Consider the following 22,984-nt stretch of genomic DNA (forward strand, 5'->3'; position numbering starts at 1 on the left):
TGCATTTACAGATCTGTGACAGACGTTGGGAACACCCCATGAAGTGCCTGCATACTCCTGAGCTGGACGTTGGTCCCTTCACAGCAATGCAAGGATGAGTAAGAGGGTTCATGCTTTTGAGGAGCTTGGAGTCTTTGAGAGAGGCACAGAGTGCCAGATAACGTTAAGGTCTTGGGTCTGTAATTGGAGACTTCTCAAGATAATATGGGAGCCAGTCTCCCTGACTCCCCCAGTCACGTCACTGTACTGCCTCATTTCTTCTGGTTCTCCTTTCTCACAGTACGTAGACTGAGAGTTTGCACAAAAGAAGACTAGACACCATAAAGAAAAAGAAAAGTAAAAGGGGTAGATTATCATATCCAGAATCTCTAATAAGACAATAATTTCCCTCTGAAAATTATGTTGTGTTTGAACTTTCTGGCAGCCCAACCAGAAGAGAAGCATGATCAATTACATTGTTTTTACCCGACAAAGACCCATCACTTATTATTTCATCTTGTCCCCGTGGCTTTGGATACTGTCTTCCTGCAGGTGACTTGCACATTTATGGCTCTGTCACAGACCACCTCCTCCAAGTCACAGCCTCGTGCGACCAGCTTCCTAGTTGACATTCTTGCTCAAGGTGTCTCAGGCCATCCAGTTCGGACAGAACTCTTGGCTTTTATTCTCCTTCTCCCCAGCCTGTTCCTTCCTTGTGGTCGCTGTCTCCGTAACTAGCGCAGGTATCTGTTGCTTGCTAAAGTAGAAAGCTACGGTTACTCCACGGTTCTCCTTGGCCCCTCAGCATGACCCAGCCTGTATGCAAGTCCGCTGCTGCCATAGAAGCCTCTGACGCACCTCCTGTGTCAGTTGGCACATTGACTTTGGCTGCTCACAAGGTCTCCCTGCTTCCATTCTTTCTTCCCTAAAATATCCTCTCTTGACAGCAGCCAGAGTACTCTTTTAATGAAATAAATCAGATAGTACCACTGCCTGCAAAACCCTTTGGTGGCATCTGTTTGAAAAAAGAAAAAGACCTAGCATTTAAACTGTGGCTGATACAGTCCTCTGTCCCCTGGTCCCCCCTCTCTCTCTCCCATCTTATCCCCTACCGCGCACCCAGTGCGCTCCAGCCCATACTGCCTCCTCGCACAGCCCTGCTGCCTCCCTTTGGTTCTCTGCGGACACGCGAGGGTGGTGCTTGCCTAACCAGGACCCTCACGTCAGTTGTGCCCTCTGCCAGGAATACTCGGGATTCATTCCCTCTAACACTGTCATACTGAGCACTACTCAGTCATGTGCCTGCTGCGTGCGGGGCATTTTCTAGGGTCTGGGAATAGAGAGGTGAAGAGGAGTGATGAAAATGCCTTTTCTTGTTAACTTTCATTCTAGCTCATGGCCAGCTCCTCCTTCCCGAGGCCTTAGACCACGTGTCACTGCAGAGGAACATGCCCTTTCCAACCCTCTTCGAAGGTCTCTTCTCTCCGTCCCTCCTGAGTAATTATAGCACCTGTTTATTCCCTCCCTGGCATTTTAACAGTGTCTTTAGTTGTGCCCTTGTATCACCTGAAGCCTTAGAAAAGACCCCCCGTTGGTGCTGAGCGGATCCCGTCCGCCAGCTGTCTCACCCACATCATGCACAACCCAGAGTGGGAGGCCCTGGGGTCACCCCCACTGAACAAAGAGGGGGTTTGGAGAGGTTGTCTTTCATCTGGCCGTCCGAGTCTTGGCTTCCTGTCCAGCACTCTTTCACCATGTAACATTGTTAGTGATTGTAACTCTAGTAATAAAAGCAACCATAGGACTGAATTGCTAAGAGTTACAGGATGCCGGGTGCCATGCTGACCACTTCCCACGGATTATTTCCTCTTCATCTTCATCATGGTTCTGAGACAGGTGCTGTTACTGTCTACATTTTGTAGGTGTGGAAACTGAGGAAGAGTTGGAGCATCTTGCCCAAGGCCACAGGTGTTTTCAGTACTAGAGGAGACAGCCAGGGTTTTGAATCCAGGCAGTCTGAATGCTGAGTTGATGCTCTGAGCCATTTTACATGTAGCCGTGCACATAACACATGATGTCCTCAGTAACGTGTTTGCTGTTTCGTGAGCTCAATGGCTGGTAAAAAGTTGAGGTCCTGTTACATCGGATCTGCTTATTTAGGCATTTCTGCAAGTTGTGTTGATTCATTAACTTGATAGCGTAAAGCTTAAAAACACTGGCTGCCGTATTTTTAAGACTGACTCTCCCAGCGTCTGTGGCTCTGTCCTTGGGCAGGGATTGCATAGCATTCGCTCCGGGAGTCAGCTCGGTGAGCACGGGGAACCCGTGGTGCGTGCGGCCAGACCACGTTGTCCCACGTGTCTGTGTTTCATTTCTTGCGGCTCCTTGCTCACTGGGGGAGGCACTTTGTCTTCTGGTCATTCATATTTACGTTTCTATGTTTTACTGGTCTGTCTTTTACTCAGCAGGTGTTTATAACAATTCACTAATTGTTTGAAGGTTAGCATGCCTTCTTTTTCAAGTTCAGTGCAAATTTGGATAACCGTATACGTTAACTGGGTGATTTATAATTAGTTTCTTTTAGAAGGATGTTCACAGCTATAACATGCGGGTTTACTCTTACTGAACTTTAGGGAGGCAATAGGCATATTTTGGAAGGAAACGATAAAATTCCCTGTAAGAGTAGTACAGTTTTTGTATCATCTGAATATTGAACAGAAGCGTGCAGTGCACTCTAGAGGATTGTTAAGAATGCTGACAGAGAGAGGGAAGATAAGCAGGGGGAGCTGGAGAGGGAGATGCAGGCTCCCCACTGAGCAGGGAGCCTGATGTGGAGCTCGATCCCAGGACCCTGGGATCATGACCTGAGCCCAAGGCAGATGCTTAACAACCAGGCCACCTAGATGCCCCCCCCCTTTTTTTTAACAAATTCTTAAAGAGTTTATATATTTGAGAGCGAGAAAGCTAGAGAGAGTGTGCACAGGCTGGGGGAGGGGCAGAGGAAAAGGGAGAAGAAGACTCCTGCTGAGCACAGAGCCCGACGTGGGGTTCAGTCCCAGGGTCCTGAGATCATGACCTGAGCTGCAGGAAGATGTGTGACCGACTGAGCCACCCTGGCGCCCCTTTCTTATAAATCCTTAATATCTTCACCACCTGACTCATCAAGAAGGCAAGTACCTTAATATCTCAACCAACCACAGCTTAGGCACACAACATATCAACCCACACAAAGTTGGTGCTTTTGACACATCTCAGAATGCTTTCAATCCAGCTGCCGTTATAACTACCATTAGCCTGTGTATGTAAATGATCGCTGATTGTCAGGTAGGGAAAGCCACCTGCCGTTATGAAAACTAGTTCTGTAGGAGAAACCCATTCTAGCCTCTTAGCCATTTGCTGATATCACTAGAGCCACGGTCTGGCAAAAGGGAAAGCTTAACTGAGGTCTTCGTTCTGTCCATTTTTTTGGGTCAAAACTTCGCTTTGGAAATCTCTCTTTAAGACATTTTAGTATATGAGTACTGCACAGAGAGATAATTCATTTAATTGAAAAACAACACTTTAAGCAGCCGGCGCTTCGTTTTTTCAAGTGCATGTGCAAAAACTACACAGCAGCTCTGTCAACTACTGTCTGGAGAGCAGTTGAGTGTCTCTCCTGAGTTAGAAAGTTCCGGTGGTGGATTGACAGCACTAAGGCCTACACGGAGGATTATCTCTTCTCATGTGTTAAGTAAATTACCGTCTCCTATTATCAATTTGGAATCGAGCAGATGATTCTGTTCACATTCCTGTCCTTGTACCACAGAAAGCATTTGGTAAAGTTTCATAATCTTGCAAAATTGGAAGCAGCATAACTACTTTTGAATACAACAGCTGAAGTCCCAAACTGAGTTTTCCTACACTAAAGCCAAAACACTTATTTTCAATTTGTTACTCATTCAGAGGACAATACTGTACATTTGGGTGGATCTTTTGAAGTGAAAAACAAAGCCTTGTCTTCATGCTATACTTTAATAGAAAACACCTGACCCAAGCATGGACTTGCAGCCATTTCATAGTATTGGGCCTAGTGTTTGCTTTCTATCCTTTGAATGGATCCTCAGGCCTATTGGCTATTATCCTGGGGGTTAAGTATGGGGTGGCGGGGGTGGGAACCAGATTACATCATGCTGTTCTTCTTCAGTCGGCCTTGAGCACTGAGTGAGGACTGATGGGAAATGAAGATTCTGTTTTGTAGTGATACCACTAGGTATTCTGGATTCCCTATAATATCCTACTGAATGATAGAAATAATGTTAATTTTTAAAAAGCCGTTGTTAAAAATTGGGTACCTTTAGACAGTATAAATGATGAAATCCTATCGGGCTTATTTTAGTAACATTTTCTATTTTAGTCTGCTCTACTGATCTTGGTACTATGGTCACATAAGATGTCAACATTAGGGGAAGCTGGATGAAGGGTATATGGAAGCTCTATTATTTCTGTGACTTTTCTGTGAGGCTCTTAGAAATATTTTCTAATCAAGCTATGGTATGGTAACTTAAGAAAAGTTGTAGAAAGTAAGCTGTGCACCAGACCCCAGGCAGCTGTGAGGATAAGATGGTGAGCATAGTAGATGGTTCGCTTTTGTTCACATCTAGAATCTTTCAGCTTTACTGTGAATGTTGTCGATTACTGACATTCCTAATCAAAAGACAAGAAGATGCAGAAGCAGAATTAGGAACATATCTGCCTGTCTGATTATTCTACTTGAAATTTCTCATTGACCTGAGATATTAGCAAGTATGTAGGGATTCATCTGAAATTTTCATTTTTTATCTGAAAAAGAAAGGAATTAGGACCCTGAACTGGGGCAAATAAATCAATACTAGGTGAGGTATAGAGATCCGCCTTTTTTTATTCTTACTTACTTTGGTGCACAATCTCCGTCAGCAGAGTTCAGGCTCCCAGCACTGTGGTTCTTCACGTTCGCGTTTTCTGTCCCTTGTCCCCACACTCCCTAGTCCTCTGCCTCTGCCTGCACAGAAACCATAGTTCGAGCAGAAGCGGAAATACTTAGATTGAGAAATTATAGCAATTTAAGATGTTTTGGTGTTCAGGTAGGTCCTTAAAAATATTGTTCATTACAAACCCACATGATTTAAACAACTTTTACGGACATCCAAATGTTTTCTTTAATCACTTATATATTGTAATGTAGCTTACTGAAGTCAAGCTGTGTACAGTAATGAGGAATTCTTACAACGTTGCTCATATATTATTCTGTCTACAAGACCCGTGGCTTTGTGGGGGGGCACCAACCAGCTTCAGCTTGCCCACTTACTGTCTCTGTGAGCTTAGACAAGTCACTTAACATTGTTTAGCACTGCCCCCACTCCTTTCTTTGTGGATAATACACATTTTCTGAAATTAAATGGGAAATGTAAAATCTTTAACATACTGCCTGGAACATGCTAGGTACTCAGCAAGTGATAATTAATACTAGTAATCACTCATACTGTTGCCTGCACTATATTTTTTTTCCATTTTGCTGAATTTATCTTAAAAAAAATACTACTCTTAGATTATTGAAAAGTCACAAACAATAACATTTACTCTTTCTTGAGTAACCTTTCCTGGCTTTCCAACCATTTTTTTTTTTTTCAGTTGATCTCAATCCTCTGGTCCCTACACACATATAAGAAAATCGTCATTTCACAGTACTTTCATAATTCACATACAGTACTTTTTACCAATTAAGTTCTTACTGTTATCCATGGTGGTGTTTAAGGAATTTTAAAGTAGCTCCCAAGTGAAATAATTTGTAAATAATCTTTTTTTTTTTTTAAGCTTGGCTTCTTAACTTTCCAGTTTTTCTATTTAGATAATTCCTTGTTAAAAAAAAAAAAAATTACACTCCTGTTATTTAAAGCAGGTGGTTTTGGGGCAGTGACCCAGTTTGTTCGTTCACTTGGATATCTTACTATCATTCCAGAAGAAATTCTGGTGTGTATGTGGAAGTAAGGTGTCTTACAAACGCCGCTCTCTTTGCTGTGCCACAACTGTAACCTGTAGATCCAAGTCCTTGTGTTTGTATACTTCGTACCAGGTTGCCTCAGACACATTTCAGTTCTGCTTGCTACCTGCCCGTTACAACTCGGCAAGTTGCTTAACTTCTCTGAGCCTTAACTTCCCGACTATAAAATGAAGGTAAAACGGCACGTACTCAGAAGATTGTAGGTGGGGTTGCGTGAGTTAATGTGTGTGCAGTGTTTAGTGCCTAGAATCCACATAGGTTATAGAGAAGTGTTTATTGTGCTTGCTGTTACGTTCTCTGATGCTGTGTTTGCTCCTGAAGTTTCTCACTTGATTCCAAACCTTTTGGCTCTAGAGATTTCTTTTCTTTTTTTTTTTTTTAAGATTTTATTTATTTGTCAGAGAGAGAGAGGGAGAGAGAGCGAGCACAGGCAGACAGAATGGCAGGCAGAGGCAGAGGGAGAAGCAGGCTCCCTGCTGAGCAAGGAGCCCGATGTGGGACTGGATCCCAGGAGGCTGGGATCATGACCTGAGCCGAAGGCAGCTGCTTAACCAACTGAGCCACCCAGGCGTCCCTAGAGATTTCTTTTCAAATATGAAATGATCTCTTTATATATTTTTAGATGAAATTATTCTGGCCAGGTTGATAGTGGAAAGTTACGCTTGTCTATGGAGATTCTGTTTTTAAACTGTGTCTTCAGCCATCTGAGCATTTTGATTAGGTGCCCCCCCAACCAATTTTTTTCCCTCCTAGATTAGAGCAGGCACTTACGTGAAACCTTCTCCATCACCTCCCCTCCCTCTGTTACACCCTTTTCTGCCCACTCTGTACCCCTGTCAAATACTAGACCTAGGGACAGCTGTTCTTTTTCCCCTTGAAAAAAGTGCCTGAGGTCATTCCATGCAGCTCTGTCTTTGCCCGTGGTGCAGCTGCTGAGGGGCCTGATGGGTCTTACCCGGAGGCTCCCAGTGCAGCATGCCCAGATGCATTCCAAGCCACCACGGGAGAAGCTCGGGACCATGGATGTCACTGTTGGGCTCACCGTCTGCTTCCTGTGTTGCCTCCTGCCGTTGGGTTGGGTCCTGTCGCATCTGGAGAACTACAAGAAGCGGGAGTGAAGGGAGCAGTCCTGTCCTTCACCCTGTGACCTGACCACCCGTGGCCTCTCCTGATCATGTCCGCTTTATTCTTGGCCGGATCATGTCCTTCAATTACAGTGACCTCTTCCTCAATCCTGACCTTTCCATTTCTCGATGGTGACATTCTGGGACCACGTATATTGGTTTATGAGGCCCTGCTCAGTAGGGCCCTCCAGTAACAATAAAGTCTACTTAAACCTTAAAAAAAAATAAAAAAAGAAAAAGAAAAAGAAAAGAGAAAAGTGCCTGATACCCAGTAGGTACTCAGTAAATGTTGAATTGATGAATTGCCTAACATCTTTGATTTTCCTCCCTCCTGTATGATGTGTAATTGACATGTTAGTTGTTCTCTATTATTGCTTATAAACTGAGCATAGTCATTAGTATTTAAGTTCGTTTCAAGTAAACCTCCGCTCTTCGGAGCGCTCAAAGATATCCATAGATTAACGGAAGATGGCCTTCAGTGATTACTGAAAGTCCAGTTGAGGCTTCACATTCCTTTTCTAAAAAGTCACTGAAGTGAGTAATGGTGTTATAGAACTGGCTGTATAGCCTGATAGAATATACATTTTTCCATCTCAAAAGTAAAAAGATGATGGTCTCCTGTTTGGTTTCTTATGCTGTCACCAGTGCTTGTATAAGTTACGCAGACAGTGATGCTTTCTGCAAAAGCACAGAGATGTTTGCAAACATTTAAGCGTTCACTGAAAGGATACCAGTAGTATGACACTCATGGTAAGACTGTCTTGGGACGCCTGGCTGGCTCAGTTGGTTAAGCGGCTGCTTTCAGCTCAGGTCTTGATCCCAGCGTCCTGGGATCGAGTCCCACATTGGGCTCCTTGCTCAGCAGGGAGCCTGCTTCTCTCTCTGTCTCTTCCAGCCACTCTGTCTGCATGTGCTCGCTCACTCTCTCTCTCTCTGAGAAATAAATAAATAAAATATTAAAAAAAAAAAAAGAAGAAGAAGAAGACTGTCTTCAGAAGGCTATGTGTAATTTTTTTTTTTTAGCATCTCTCCATTCCTGAGATGCTCACAAAAATCTATTTGGCAACAGCACTCTTAGTCTAGTGAATTTAATAAATACACTTTTTGAGTAATCATTCTCATCAGTTAGGTGGAAGGAGGTATTGGGAGACCTTAGAGAACACGCATTGTGATATGTCTGATTTGCTTAGTTAGGTGTCGGACTTAAAAAAAAGTTGTTCTCTGATTTCAGACTAAATTACAAAGCTGTAGTAGTTAAAACAAGAGGGTATTGGCATTAAAACAGACACATAGATCAGTGGAACAGAAAGGAGAGTTTAGAAGTTATACAGTTCATTAATTCATGATAAAAGAGCCAAGTTATAAAATGCGGAAAGGCCAGTCTCATAATGAGTGGTAGATCTAAATGTAAAACCTAAAAACCAAACATTTCTAGAAGGAAACACAGGTGCATTAAGGCCTGAGTTAGACAAAGATTTCTTAGATGAGTCACCAAAGTGAGATCCATAAAAGGATAATTTGAACTTCATCAAAATAAAATATTTCTGTCCGTTTATAGACATAGTTAAGAGAATGAGAAGGCATGGTTTAGGAGAAAATATTTGCGAATGACTTGTATCCAGAATATATAAAGAACTCTCAAACTCAGTAACTGAAAAAAATTAAAAAATTGTTCAAAACATTTGAACGGACACTTGACCAAAGGCCATCTAGGGAGCAGCACCTGGTTGGTTAAGCATCTGACTCTTGATCTGAGCTCAGGTCTTGACCCTCAGGGTCAAGGCCCACATTGGGCTCCACTCTGGGTGTGACCCTAATTTAAAAAAAAAAAGAAGATACAGGGATGGCATAAATGTACATTAAAAGAAGGTCAACATCAGTCTTTAAGAAAACATGAATTAAAACCTCAGTGACATCAGGGCGCCTGGGTGGCTCAGTGGGTTGAAGCCTCTGCCTTCAGCTCAGGCCATGATTCTGGGGTCCTGGGATTGAGCCCCACATCGGGCTCTCTGCTCAGCAGGGAGCCTGCTTACCCCACTCTCTGCCTGCCTCTCTGCCTACTTGTGATCTCTGTTTATCAAATAAATAAAATCTTAAAAAAAAAAACCGCAGTGGCATATTACTACACATCTGTTAGAATGGTTAAAATTTTAAAATCCCAATAATACTATTGGGAAGGATGTGGAGAAACTGGAACTGGTCAGAATGTGAAATGGTAGAACCAATTTGGAAAATGCTTTTGTAGTTTCTTAACAAGTTAAACATGTTCTTACCATGAGATCCAGCTGTTTCACTCCTAGGGATTTCCCCCAGAGAAATGAAGGCATGTGTCCCTATAAAGACATATATGTAGATGGTCGTAATAGCTTTTTTGGTCATAGCCAGCAACTGGAGAAATTCCCAAATGCATTTCAATAGGCAGAGACCTAAACACATGATGATCTCTCTGTACAATGGAGTACTGCTCGGCTGTTAAACGGGGATGAAGTATCAGTGTAGATGGCGACAGGGGATCTTAGGAGAATTCTGAAGGAAAGAACCCAGGTTTAAAAATATAATGTCCACTTGCCTTTACATATAATTCTGGAAAAATCAAACTCGAGCGACAGATCAGGTGAGTTAGGGTGCAATGAGGAAGGGCAGGAAAGAGGAAGGACAGAGAAGGATGCTTGGGCTGACGGATGGGTTCACTGTGTTAATCATGGCCGTATGTGTCCAGACTTAACAAGCTGCCTACTTTAAATATGTACAGCTCATTGGACACAGTTGGACACATACTTATACCTCAATAAAATAAAACCAAAAAAACTGGAGGGTGAGCTCTGCTGTCAGAAAGCCTGGGTAAATGGTGGGTAATAACGGGGCCCAACTTTTAGGGTTGTTGTGAGGATTGGGTATTATAACACGTGTTTAGAGACTAGACCACTGCCTGACTCGGAGCTCGGTTCACCATCTGGTGTCACTGCGTCTTGTCTTCTGCTGGTTCATTTGCTCTTGGTGAGCAAGGCATCATGTCTCTGCCATCTTTTTGCTCAGCTTGCAACTTGATGGGTATCTATTTGTATAATCCTCAACTTATGTTGTAAACAGGGCAAAAAAGTGTTTTGACAAATTTTAAACCCAGACTTATGTAATAGAATCTGCATCTTTCAAATATGTATAATATGGGTAAATATTAAAAAAGAAGAAAAAAAGGACTGAGGAATGTGGCCGACACTGCTTTGGACTAACTTGTGAATTGGGTTACTTATATGTTCAGAAATATATGGGAAATATTTAAAATGTTACATTGTCTTAGAGTTGTACCTTAATTTGTACACGTAGGCACAAGTGTGTGTATATCCTACGTATTTCCTGAAAATTGTTTCCTTCGAGCCCTTGAATATAGCTGTCAACTCTTGTTTCTTTGACTTATTTTAGAATGCAGTCAAGTCCTTGGGAAAATCACTTATGTCATCAGTGAGGAATGTCACCAAAATAGCTTCTCACTTAAGTTCCCATCCCCAGAGCTAACCCCACAGGAGGTTCCGATAAATTCAAATATTTAATAACTTGTATTTTTCTTTCTCCTTAAACGCAGGCCCTGTGGTCCTGGAGGCAGGATCATGTGGTGGATTGTTGGCAGTCAGCGGTCTGTGGAGCTTTTGCAGGTGCAAAGGATTATATTATACTGGGAAAGACCAAAGGGGGGAGAAAAATGTGAAAATATTAACTATGCAAAAACAACATTCTTTAGAAATTCCAGATTGTTTAGATGAAGAGAGTTCCACTAGTTGTTTGAGACGAGAGTGTGTCTTATGGGGGAAAAGCCGCGAATGCTTAAAAGGTGTCTGTTTGAAAGACAACCAATTTGTTTTTGACAAATTTTTCTTTTTCTTTTTATCTTTATTAAAGCCTTCACTCAGGTGCTTGGATTATCTTAAAGATGATTTGTAAAGCCCTCTGTGGGCAGAGACCTGCTGTGGGTGCGGGGCTTGCTGTGCAGCTGTCTGCCTGGAGCCCTGCTTTGGGGGTTTCAGTGATTTTTGTAGAAGGCAGTGATTCACAGTTTGTGTGACGCGTTTGACAGCGCCGCCGATTAACTGCTGTCGGGAGAGCGAGGCTGCTCAGCAGCCTTACCAACGGCTAAACAGGGTCTGGGGGATAAAATGTGGAGATTGAAGCATCTGGGCATTTTCTAGACATTGAACCAAGAGCAAAATGACAATATGCAATACTGTGTTACTCATCACTAAGTCGTGTGCAGTTTCCAGTGAGGTTGTAAAAAGAACTCAGGTGCTTTAAAAAGTTAGGTAAGTGCTAGTTTTAGCAATCAAAGAGAGAAGTGCATTTTGCAGTTGCAAATAAAGGTAAGTTAGAATTATAGTTGAAATAAATTGAAATGGAGATTTGCCAGAAACCATGAACTGCTAATTTCGATGTGTAGCCACCAGTAAATAGGTAGTTTTAGGATGTCAACTTTATTAGAAAATAATTCTTTTCCAGTTTGTCTCATGGTTGTTGGATTGTTTTTTTTTGGCTGTAGTGATGAAGAAAACAGAAAACATGTATTTTATAGGATTCTTTATTAATAATTGGACCCATTTGACTTGTAGAATTGATAATCGAAAAGCATCTTGCCTCTAGACATGAAGCCAGCTCAGACTGATTATGATGAGTAATTGTTTCCACATGACACTTTGTTATTAGCTGTGTTCAGCGAGTAGGTGGTCTTGATTCACTTTCCAGAGGTCAAGAGTCTTTACTCCCCAGTCCTTAAGAGATATGTTTGATTTTTTTTTTTTTTTAACTCCCTCCAGGGGACAAAGTGAGCATTATGGAAATTTAGTCACTCTGGATAAGGAAGGGCACTTTAAATTTACCAATACCATAAAACTTCCCTGGGAATGAAGCAAGAAGTATTTATTCTCTGGTCCCTTGCTGAAGTGTAGCTAATTCAAAGATTTGCTTACAAGCATTGTTTCTATGAAGGAAATGTGCATTCGCTACAATGTCTTTTTCTGAATAATGCTTTGTAAATAAGCACTTAGATTAGAAGCAGGGGAAGAGAGACTTCCACTGGCCATCCACTGTGCGGTAGGCTCCAGGGGGCTGGTCCGGGGTGTGCAGCCGGCATGCGCTTGCTCCAGGGACCGCTGGCGGCCGCTGGGTGGCGCGGGCAGGGGCTGGCCCAGAGCCACGAACCCGGTGGGGGCCTGCCTGCTGGACTCCCAGAGTTGTCCCATCTTGGCTGTGCCCCCAGCTAAGGAATGAGACTTGGGGGCCTTCCTGAGCACTGGTTTCCTTACCTGTAACATAGATGCGCCCCTCCGTGCCGGAGCGGGGACCACGGCGGGCATCAGTGGGGTGGGGTGTGTATTCATCCTTTTACTCCGTGACATCGAACTGCTCGATGAGAGGTATGATTTCTGCTGCAGTAACAACCAGTGCCCAGAAAACGAAAAGCTGTCATCGCACTGATTCCTATTCACAGTTGCACAGAGAGAGTAACCTGTTGATAGAGTGCCTGTACATAATGATCTCCGGTAGCATGGAAAGTTAGAAACGCCTCCGTGCGTGCTACCGTATTTCTTCAGTTGAGGTTCTGGTCAGTGAAGCAGTTCGTCAGCGTCTGTGAAAATCCATTGCATGTAGATCCATGTGTACTTAGCATGCGAGAAAACAAGTATATTTTTGTTTATATCCCTTTTGTTTTAAAATTTCAGTTGGTATGTTGATCATGAGGCATACAGTTACGATTTGAAAACCTTCGTTGATTTAAAACTATTCTAAAACCTTTAAAATATCATTTAAAAATATCCCCAATTTGTGAATAAGTGGTAGCCGGTGGGAGTCTGTGGTGCCGCTGCACCTTCCACCCCGTGGAGGAACGGCTCCTGCCCCCGGCCGCCCTCCCAGGCCTGTCAGAGCCTCCCCGCTCCGCACGGCTTCTCCAGCCTCACTTAGCCACAAAGGCAGTGACAAGACTCGCCCTCATATCAGAAATCAGATTGTTCATCCTTGTGCACTTTTCCAGTTTTAAAATAGTTAAATCATCATGGATGAACCATTTTCTGTGCTATCTTTGGCACTTTTCTGTGCCCATGCTTGTTTTATAAACTACTTGGCACAAATATCCAAAAATGTCCCCTGAGATTGGAGGTGTTGATGGCTTGTCATGCTCAGAAATTCCCTTGGCTTCTGGTCAGAGGTTAAACAAGGGGGGGGGGAAACGACTTTGCCAACTTTCTCACTACAAGTTAATTTTTAAATATAAATCTACAATTCAACCTAAGTAATTGTGACATTTGCTACTATAGTGATATGTGCAGAATATTCTGGTGTTCTTTGGTCAGTTTCTCATAATTAACATCTGCTTACATTTTCTAAGAGGGAGCAGGACTGAAAGACAGAGTGGGAGGAACAGAAAAAGATAATTTTCATGACTTGAAATTCCAGAATATGGGGCGCCTGGGTGGCTCGGTCGGTTAAACATCCGACTCTTGGTTTCAACTCAGGTCATGATCTCATGAGTCATGAGATAGAGCCCCTCATCAGGCTCCGTGCTCTGTGGGGAGTCTGCTTAAAGATTTTCTCCCTCTCCTGCTCCCCACCACCGTCCGCACTTGGGCACATGCGCCCTCACACTCAAAAAATGAGTTTTTTTTTGTTTTTTTTTTTTTTTTATGAAAAAGAGAAAAAAAAATTCAGAATAGGGTGAAGGATTTATCTGGGTAGCAAATGAGAAGGCCTGGCACAACCTTGAAACACACACAAAAACCCTGTTGTTGCAGCCCCGTGTATCTGTCCACTGGTACGCCCCCGAGGCACATGCTGGGGTGCGACAGCTCCAGACTTGTTGGAGGAAGGTGGCCCCTTTGTCTGGGGTGGTCACGAACCAGCATTTGTTCCCTAAGGACATGTGATATGTCATTTTATTGTAAGCTCCCAGTTTCCCCTGAACCTGGTCTCTGAAAGCAGTTGGCCTGACATTCCGTGAGAGCCTCCATCTATGGAACCCGTAGAAAATTGCTTCAGGTGTGACGCCACGCAAGCACATAGGCAGCCTACAGTTGCTGCACCGAATAATTATATCCTGTCTAATATGTTAGCATGTTCCTCGTATTTATTACCAGGAGTTTACAGTTTCCTTAAGTAAAAAAAATCACTGCATTTTAAGCAAAAGCGCAGGTCCCCAGCCCCCTCCGCACTGTAACCCATATTACATGATCTTCATAGGCCCTTCTTTGCAGCCTCATAAAAAGCATGGTGAGGGCTGGGTAGTAAAGCAGTTCTTGACATTTTGAAGACATTAAAATTGATTTATTGATAACTTTCATAAAATGCAGCTACTGTCATAGTAAAATCGGGTCCTATTTAAGTGTATTTGTTTTTCTCTTGGACTTTTCTTCATATTGCTCATAAGAAGCGGCAGTCTGTAAGAGCACATTGGCAGGCAGCCACAGTAAGGGACAGGTGCACTATTGCTAGGGACCAAGACACGTTGGGTGCACTGTACCCATGTTTATGAGAAGACACATACTTTTCAACATAGGTAAGTGAGGAAAGCCTGAGTAATCAGGAGACCAGTGATGTCTTCACCAACTTTTAAGTCTTCAGAGTTGGTTTAGGAAAGTTTATGAGCATTTTCTTTTCCTTTTTTATTTGAGAGAGAGAAGTTGGGGGGAGGGGCAGAGGGAGAGGCAGAAGCAGGCTCCCCGCTTGATCCCAGGATTCTGAGATCATGACCTGAGCAGAAAGTAGACACTTAATCAACTGATCCACCAAGACCCCCCAGCTTGTGAACATTTTCAAATAGGATAATGGTGTATGCACTTCTGAGTTTTAACAATCAGGCACATTTTATGTCTTATCACATACTAGTTATCACGTGGTCAAGGAGCACTACTTTTGGAGCTAAGATGCTTGTGATGTTGAGTCGCAGTTCCATACTGTGGGCCCTGAGCAAGTTGTCTGCCACATGGAATAATCCCATGCACACAAGATGCCGTAATTCTCGTGTGCCGTAAGCACACAGGATACCATGGTGCTTGGTACAGTCCCACCTGCCGGGTACACAGTAAGCCCAAATACCCACTCCGAGCTTCCCCTTTCTCCTCTCTTTTAGAGGACAAGTTAAAACCACGGGTTTGTAAAAACTACAGGTGCTTGTCCTGGGTTCCTGGCAAGCATTTTTGAGTGTCTGCTTTGTGCACTGGGCTAGAGCCATGAAGGAAAATCACACTTTATCTCTTGCAGGAAAGAGCCCAGACACTTGGCACAGACTTACTTAGTGCCTGTGTCATACTTTTACCTGCTTTTTACAGATGAAAAAACCTGAGGCCTCAATGACCATGTGCTAATGGTCTGGAGTCAGGGAAGTTCACGTCTCAGCTCTGCGCTAAAACCGTCTGTGAGTTCTGTAACCTCACTGAGGCTCAGTTTCCCCCACCGGTTGCATGGGGTAGCAGTTACAGAAGTACGTGTCTCGTAGGGTGCTTTACCTAGAGAATAAGTACTGTATTTAAGTATGGGATTTAAGGCTTGATCTTTCTGACTCTTCCAGAGTTCTTCTGGCTGGGCCCTGCAAATCCTTGCAGCTAGTGAAGGACACAAAGCTGAACACTATCAGATTTGGGGTGGGATAGTACAGATTCATTGCCTAAAGTTGAGTAAGTACCTAAATTTCAGGCAGCTTTTGAATCTGGAGGAAAATGTTTCACATTTTCTTAGGACAAAAGTGGCTAAAGGAAAGGGCGCTCATGTAATTGATAATCTGTAGCCCTAAGGGGTGTGTCCTTTGTGAGTCACCAGAAATGGGACATAAAAGCGCTAAATGGGTACATCTTTCAAAAGTCACTCTTGCCTGCTGCCAGAGTTCAGCGTGAGGATCTTATTTCAGCAACACGTTTAGAAAGGTAGTTGGCAGAGAGCAGATGACCTTCACACACCACAAACTTCAGGGGGAGACGTGCTATTTCTGGAGCATCCTTCGTACAAGTGTTGTGTTCAGCCCCCTGTGAAACTGCAGCCCAGCTCACAGAAGCCGAGTCTTGAGAAAGCCCTTTTGGGTTTATTATTTCTATCTCCTCAGGGCCTCTTGGGGTTTAAAATACATCTTTGTATCACACTAAATAAAATGTTGACAACATATACTGTGGTTTCTATTTTAAAAAAAAAAAAAAAAAAAAAAAAAAAAAGGTCCTCAAATTCCTCTGTCCATAGGTATGGATATTACAATGTGTGGATTTTCTAAATATCAGTTTGGCAGTCATGGTATTCGGTGGAAGAGAAGGTGGGAAGGAAGCTGTGGGCAAAGTGCCTGTGGAATCAGGATGCAGAGGGGGGCCTAGAAATGTCATTACTCGGCCTGGCCTATTCTCTGAAGCCTGCAAAGACAGAAAACTTTGCCCTTTTAAAAGAATTTAGCTGTTAATACTGAAAGTCCCTGCAGCAGTATGCATATTTCTGTGTGCCCATTTTATCTCAGAGCAGAAAAAAGAGCAGCATTTTGGAGTCTGGGTCAAAAACAGTGTCCCTGGAAGCCACGGGCCTCTGAGAGTCTCCGGGAGCAGTGAGCCTCTCCTACGGACAGTGTGTGTCTGAACACAGACGCACAGCCACGTGCACACACACAGGCCTGTTGCTCCACAAAAGAGCAAGATGAATTATGGGGCCTTTTCCCCCACTTGAGTGTGTAAAGCATTATCCTGTCATCTCTTTCACCATCACTGTGAGAGCCACAGGGCGTGTGGGTTTCGCACATGTGCGCCCGCCCTCTCCTTGAGTCAGGCCAGTGGATGTAATGATAAGGGAGTGATCTCAGCAGACTTAGGAGGAATGAGAAAATAAAAGACTGTGTAATACGGTAAACAATCCCTCCTTTACATGTCGGGTCTTCTTCTGTGTGCAGGTGGATTTGCAGCTGCGGTCACCACGCCTCTGGATGTGGCAAAAACAAGAATCATGTTGGCTAAGGTAAGTGTAAATCTAACACTTAGATCACACGGACACAGCTTGTCCGTGCTCCCCACAGGGCTCATGTGTATCGCGAGCCCGTGACTGCGGTGTGAGCCTGCTGCGGCCAGCCGGACACGGCCGTTGGTGAGGGGTGCTGCCGTCGTCCCCGTGAGCGGCATCCGCGTGGCACCCCGCCTTCCCGAAATCATGCTCACTGGCGTCGCGTAAGCCGGCAGGGCTGCTGCAGGGCCTCGGCCGTGAGGCCATGCTCCAGGTTGCTCTGTGTTCACGGCCGACAGACAGGAGGCTCAGAGAGTTGCCGTGCTTCCTACTGTGCAGCGGGTGGGCTAGAGGCACTGAACTCACACCACGTTTGGCCTTCACTGGGTCCATCAGGACAGTTGTCACAGTTTAAAAACATTTTTCATTAAAAAGAAAAGTTGTTACGGAAAAAGCTAGACCAAGATGTCACGGAATGCCATGTGCATAACATCTGGGGCACAACCATAGACAAGAAAACGTCCTAGCCTTAGGGAAAAGCGGGACAGTGAGTGCGGGATTCTGTGGGTGGACAGGGCCAAACCCGAGGGAATCGCTCCTGTTTTAAATGGAACGTCGTGCTCTTTATTAAACATGTCGATTAGCTACTTCGGCAAGTTGGGACCGTATAGACTGATCAGTGCCTGTTCTCCACACGGTCACTCTGCTTTCAGTCTTTGTCCCGTGAGACAGCAGCTGGTGAATTACCTAGGCGAGCTCTGCGTCGAGTTTGATGCGAGAACCTAGGAGAGCAGCTTCCTGTCCGTCAGGGCTCACCTGTGGGTGGGAGTAGAAGGGCTTCTGGTCTGGTGTGATCCAGGAGTCCTGATTCCTGAGAAGCTCCCACTCTGTTTCAGACTGTCTGAGCAGAGGGCGGTTGGGAGCTGCCCCCTGAGGATGAGCTGGGGAATTTCATAAGGTAATGGCTTCGTCTGTTGTCTGTCACACAGGCTGGTTCCAGCACCGCTAGTGGGAACGTACTGTCTGCACTGCACGGGGTCTGGCGGACGCATGGGCTGTCAGGGTAAGCACATGCAGGAAGGTGAAAACCCCCTTTCCGCCTCTCCACGGGCTCTTCCTGCCTTTAGCCTGAACGAGATGAAACCCTTTCCTTTCTTCCAGTCGTCCTGGTTGGGTCTCTTTATTTACATTGCACCAACATATTGATATTGCCTGTGTGAGGTGCTAGTGCATGGCCAAGTTGATGCAGCGTCTAGCCACGTGATCACCAGCCTTGTCCGTCTGGATGTTGGAGGACACCCATGTGCCTGCCCACCATCGCCCCCCCCATCACGTTCCGGGCAGCAGCTCTGAGCAAACAGGATTCCAGTTATGGAATGCAGGAATGCAAGCGAGCGAGGGTGACGTTTGGAGGAGAGCACTTGTTGGGGAGGCTTCTCACTATGATCAGCAGCAGTTACTTTCGCCACACCCCTGTGTGTGGCGCCTCGCTCCAGCCCGCTCTCTACTGTGCTCTGTGCCCCAGACTCCAAACACCGTGTCCGAAAATGCCTCCTTGGCCAAACGTGCTTTCACATTGCTTTTACCATCTGTACACGTCTCCGTGTTGGGGTCTGGATGGGTCGTGACACAACAGTGTGTGCTTCGGAATGACCTAGCAGGCGTTCTCCTGGGAGAGCAGAGCTGTGGTCGCCTCCTGGAGGGGGGCGATTGAGGGTAGTGTCGTGGCAGGGTGGTGGCTGGCGGGGACAGCTGTGCGAGGCAGTGCCACCACCTGTCCCCGGGGCTGTGGCGATGACTGACTGGTGGGCTGTGTGCATTTGACGGGTCTTTCTTTCGGCCACTCGATAGCAGGGGGACTTGAGGCCTCTTGGTGAGGACCCAGGTGAGAATGGCCTCATTCTCCGGAATTTCCAGCTGGTAGATTGATTGAAAAGTGGGTCCAGCTCTGATGGGCTGATGCCGGCTGATGACGGGCTTAAGGATTTCAAGACAAGAAGTGGGTGTAACAGGAAGGAGCGCTTGAGCAGGAGCGAGGCAGGGAGTGGCAGAGCGGGGTCCCTGGGCCACTTAGAGTCAACACTGCGTGAGAGTCTGCTTGCTTGTGCCTCAGACACACTGGTTTTGACACAAATTTCACCTTGAACAATGAAATGGTGTGAGAGAAAGAGGCTCTAAAGCCACTTTTTAGTAGCAGGTAAAAGATTCTCGGTGTTTCAGATAGTTTTGAGCCGCACAGAGATGTTGCGTGTAGTAGCCTTTTTAGATGAGAAGTTACAATGCTGAATTTTACGGCCCTCTTTGTTTCATTGTGGCTCCTAGTAGGTTTTATGGCAACCGCCGGTCAGACCGCCACTCTTAGCTCTGTGGGGTCGGTGTGGGCTGCAGTGCCTCAGCCTTGCTTGAGATGACGGCCAGATGCGGGTACAGCAGGATGGGCCTGGCCTCCGAGAGCTTGTGGAGGAGGAATTCCTGTGAGGACAAGATCGAGACCAAACCCTCCCCATCCCCACTGTGCTGTGTGCTTGGTGTCGTGTGACTGGGCGACACCAGAGTTAGAGGCAGAGGACAGGCGACCTAAACATGCCCAGAGCTCCTGTGTCTGCACTGTCAGCCCTGAAAAGGTGACTGGGAATTTGGCTTATCATCTCGAGTCTGGGCTGTCCCGAGTATGCACAGTGTGGTCCTCAGCAGAGCATCCAAGCGGCCACACTGGTCATTGAGAAATGCTAGTTTTCACTAGCTTCCTACTAACAGGGGGATAAGAGACACCAAATAATTTGACAACAGAATTGTAACTCAACGCAAACAAAATAAAACAAAACAGTCCCTGCAAACATGGGCCGCTGTTGTAAAACCGTTCCTGGGCACCCCGGCCTGCCTCCTGTCTGGTTCCCACACAGCCCCCACAGGCCCTTCCGCCGCCTTGGAGCCCCCTTGTGCGTCTCTGGAGTGTTCTGTGGCCTCGCACTTGCAACTTCCCACCCTGCAGGAAAACGGCGCTGGCCTCTCGGGGGCGAGTGGGGACCCTGCGGTCTCTGCATGTTGGTTCTCGTGGGGGAAGACCACGTTCTGGCACCTCCTTGGAATATGTGCTCTCAGACCAACTGGTTTCCCCAAAACAGAACCACCACATGCCCTTCCAGCCCAGCAGCCGGAAGCAGATGGGGAAGCCTGCGCCTCCTGCATTGCGCTTTCCTCCTCGTCCTGTTCCTCAGCTGGCTTTGTGTGTTCCTTGACCATGCCCTTCATGGAGGGACCACGGGGCCTGTGCGCACCCCCGCCGGGCCCCGGGCCCCTCGTTTGTTCATTTGTTCCCTCGCGTGCTCCGCGGTCCGGAGAGCACAGCCCCCTCTGCTCCGGCCTCCCTCTGCACAAACGACTCCGCAGTAAGGCTGTAATTACGTTAATAGATCCAATTGTCATCTAGTGAAACCGTAAACTGCTTCCATCTGCCCTGTGCCAGGAGCGGCGGAGTTTATCGGCAGCAAAAGCTGAACCAAGGCCCAGGTTTCAGAAATGTCTGCTTGGGAGGGAGGGCGGGAGGCTGGCTTTCATGGCACAGGTGGTCTTCCGTTGACCTCCCTCCTGGCACCCTTCTCTGTGCAGGCAGGGCCAAGAAGGGTCAGCTGTGTGTCAGGCCGGAAGGTCCCAGGGGCCTCTGAGCGGTAATGGGTGAGTCTCTGTCCTCACCTGCCACCTCCCGCAAAAAACAGGGTGCATGGCGCCGAGCTAAACAACTTTTCTCCTTGTATAGCTTTCATGGTTACCTCTGGACAAGAACAAGAGGTTCTCATCTTATCTGAAGTATTTTAATGTTTTAAATCCCTACTTCCCTAACAAAAGGGCCCCCTAATGCTAAGTCTGTCTTCCTCAGAAGTGCTGAGTGCTACTCACAGGGGAGGTGCCTGACCTATCCCAGCAGCCATGCAGAAATGAGGGGCCGGGGGGGGGGGGGGGGGGGGGGGGGGGTGGTGGTCCCTTCTGTCCGCTTCCTTGGCCAGTCCCTGTTGAGCTTACTGTGCTGTTTCTCCTCTGTCTTAGAGGTTATGTCCTTTTCACATAACCTGGCCATTTTCACTTTTCTTCCCTAGACTGGGTCCAAAGTGTCCTCACTGCTAACCCACTGGTCCTGGTTTTTACTGCTTTATAGAATACTCTTGGTAAAAAGGCTCAGTTATCCTAGAAAGGCAGGGAATGTTTCTAGTCTTGCCCTCCAGAGAAGGTTGAGGTGTTGGAATAGATGCTTACCACCTTGCCATGCTCACAGGTACAGCTCGGGGAGTTGTGGCAGAACCCACCGCGCAGGTGTGTGTCTCGGCCGCCATGGGCTGCCCACGAGGTGGTTCTGTGCGGTCGCGCTGGTACCGGCAGTGCCTCGAGGACCATCTCTGAACAGACACCTGTGCACAGCCACAGGTTGGCTTTTCGAGGGAACCTCCGGTCTGCGTCCCCAGTAACACTGTTTTCTTTGCCTTTGATTCTTCTGAAGTCGCTCCTCCGACCGGCCTTGTGGGGTGCGTGGGGCCTGAACCTTCGAGGAGGTGCTGTCCCCAGACTGTTGGCCTTTCTGGTCCTTCCTCAGGGGAGAAGACAAACAGGGAATGCATGGAGATTCACTTTCCTGTTGTGGCATCACATTTGTGGGCCTCGAAGGACAAAATGCAACCAAGTCCTGGGAGGAGCGGCAGAGCTGTCGGGGAAAAGCTGCTCCGGCTCCAGAGCCTACCTTCCCTTCTTGGCCGGGGGCGGCGGTGGGTGGGGGGCGGCCGCGGCCATGCGTGCCCCCGAGTCAGACCCTGGACTGCCTTACCGTCTCCCACAGACAGAAGCGGTCTGGACGTTTTCAGCAGTCCTGTTATGGGGACAGAGTTAGTCTTTCTTGACTAATTACTGGACTTAATTGCAAGGCTCACAAGTAAGCTGTTTGGTATTTAGCCATGTTAGCCAACAAACAGCTGGGCCCAAACTTCAACAGGTCTACTTGGGAATGTAATTTAGTGCTGTTCTGGGAGGAAAGAGCACGTGCTCTAAGTGCTGTGCGGGGCTTAATGAGCGCAGTGTGCTGAGCGGAGCAGGCTGTGGGTGTTGGAATTTAACCTTTTTTACACACACAGATTTAAAAGGAATCTTTCCTCCTGCCTTTTTCCTTCCCCAGATTATTTGCAGGTGTCTTCCCTCGAATGGCAGCCATCAGTCTGGGAGGTTTCATCTTTCTTGGTGCTTATGAGCAAACCCGCAGCTTGCTGTTGGAAGTTGGCAGAGAGAGGCCCTGAAGCAGGGACGGTGCCGCCTGCTCGGCTCTCAAGAAAAAGGGTGCCATGGGAGCAGCCGTGTGGTCCTCCGCCCCAGGCTCCAATGTGTGAAGACGGGGACCTTGGGGACCTTGAGAATGTCTTCCCCGCTGTCGTCTGGCTGGCACGCTCACAGGGAACGCAGGCCACAGCGGTACTCTCAACCCTGTCCTCAGTCCCCCGAATAAAGCCATGTGTTGATGCTGAGTCCAGGCTGCTTGGAGCCTTCATTTGATCTGTAGCCGATCTCCCACTTCCTGCCCCCCACTAGCGGACAGAGCGCGGGAGGCAGAGATGGTGGGGCTGGACCGGGAGCAGGAAGGAAGGGGACTCAGAGGGAAAGTGGGGCCCGGGGCTGGGTGTCTCCCCCTGGGGAAGCTTGCTTTGTTGAGAAACAGTGACCTGCAGGTGCAGGCAGGCCTTATGGGCAGTCGTGCTGCTGCTCTTAATTACCCCCAGATTTCCCCTAAAAAACACGATTGTATTATCTTACAGAGAAGCGTCTGGCAGCCCACATGGTGTGTGCGAGAAAGCAAGCAGTTGCTGCTCAGGGCCTCAGTGGGACTGGCTGGCTTCGGCGCAGGAGGGCGCGGTGGGCCCACTGAGGACCTGAGCCCCACTCCACGCTCCTC

At 46.6% G+C, this 22,984-nt stretch overlaps 1 protein-coding gene across 2 annotated transcripts in view; it reads left to right on the top strand.

Annotated features, from left to right (window-relative positions):
- The window catches only part of SLC25A26 (solute carrier family 25 member 26), a 123,507-nt gene extending 100,948 nt beyond the window's left edge, over positions 1-22,559 (top strand). For both annotated transcript variants that reach the window (XM_059390126.1, XM_059390127.1), the window contains 4 exons: positions 10,700-10,769; positions 17,012-17,076; positions 18,048-18,121; positions 22,217-22,559. In XM_059390126.1, the coding sequence (XP_059246109.1) occupies positions 10,700-10,769; positions 17,012-17,076; positions 18,048-18,121; positions 22,217-22,334 (327 nt within the window). In that variant the 3' untranslated portion in view covers positions 22,335-22,559. The remainder of the gene's footprint in view (positions 1-10,699; positions 10,770-17,011; positions 17,077-18,047; positions 18,122-22,216) is intronic.
- The last annotated feature ends 425 nt before the right edge of the window (positions 22,560-22,984 follow it).

The sequence above is a fragment of the Mustela nigripes genome, chromosome 2 (genome assembly GCF_022355385.1).
Source record: "Mustela nigripes isolate SB6536 chromosome 2, MUSNIG.SB6536, whole genome shotgun sequence".
NCBI lineage: Eukaryota > Metazoa > Chordata > Mammalia > Carnivora > Mustelidae > Mustela > Mustela nigripes.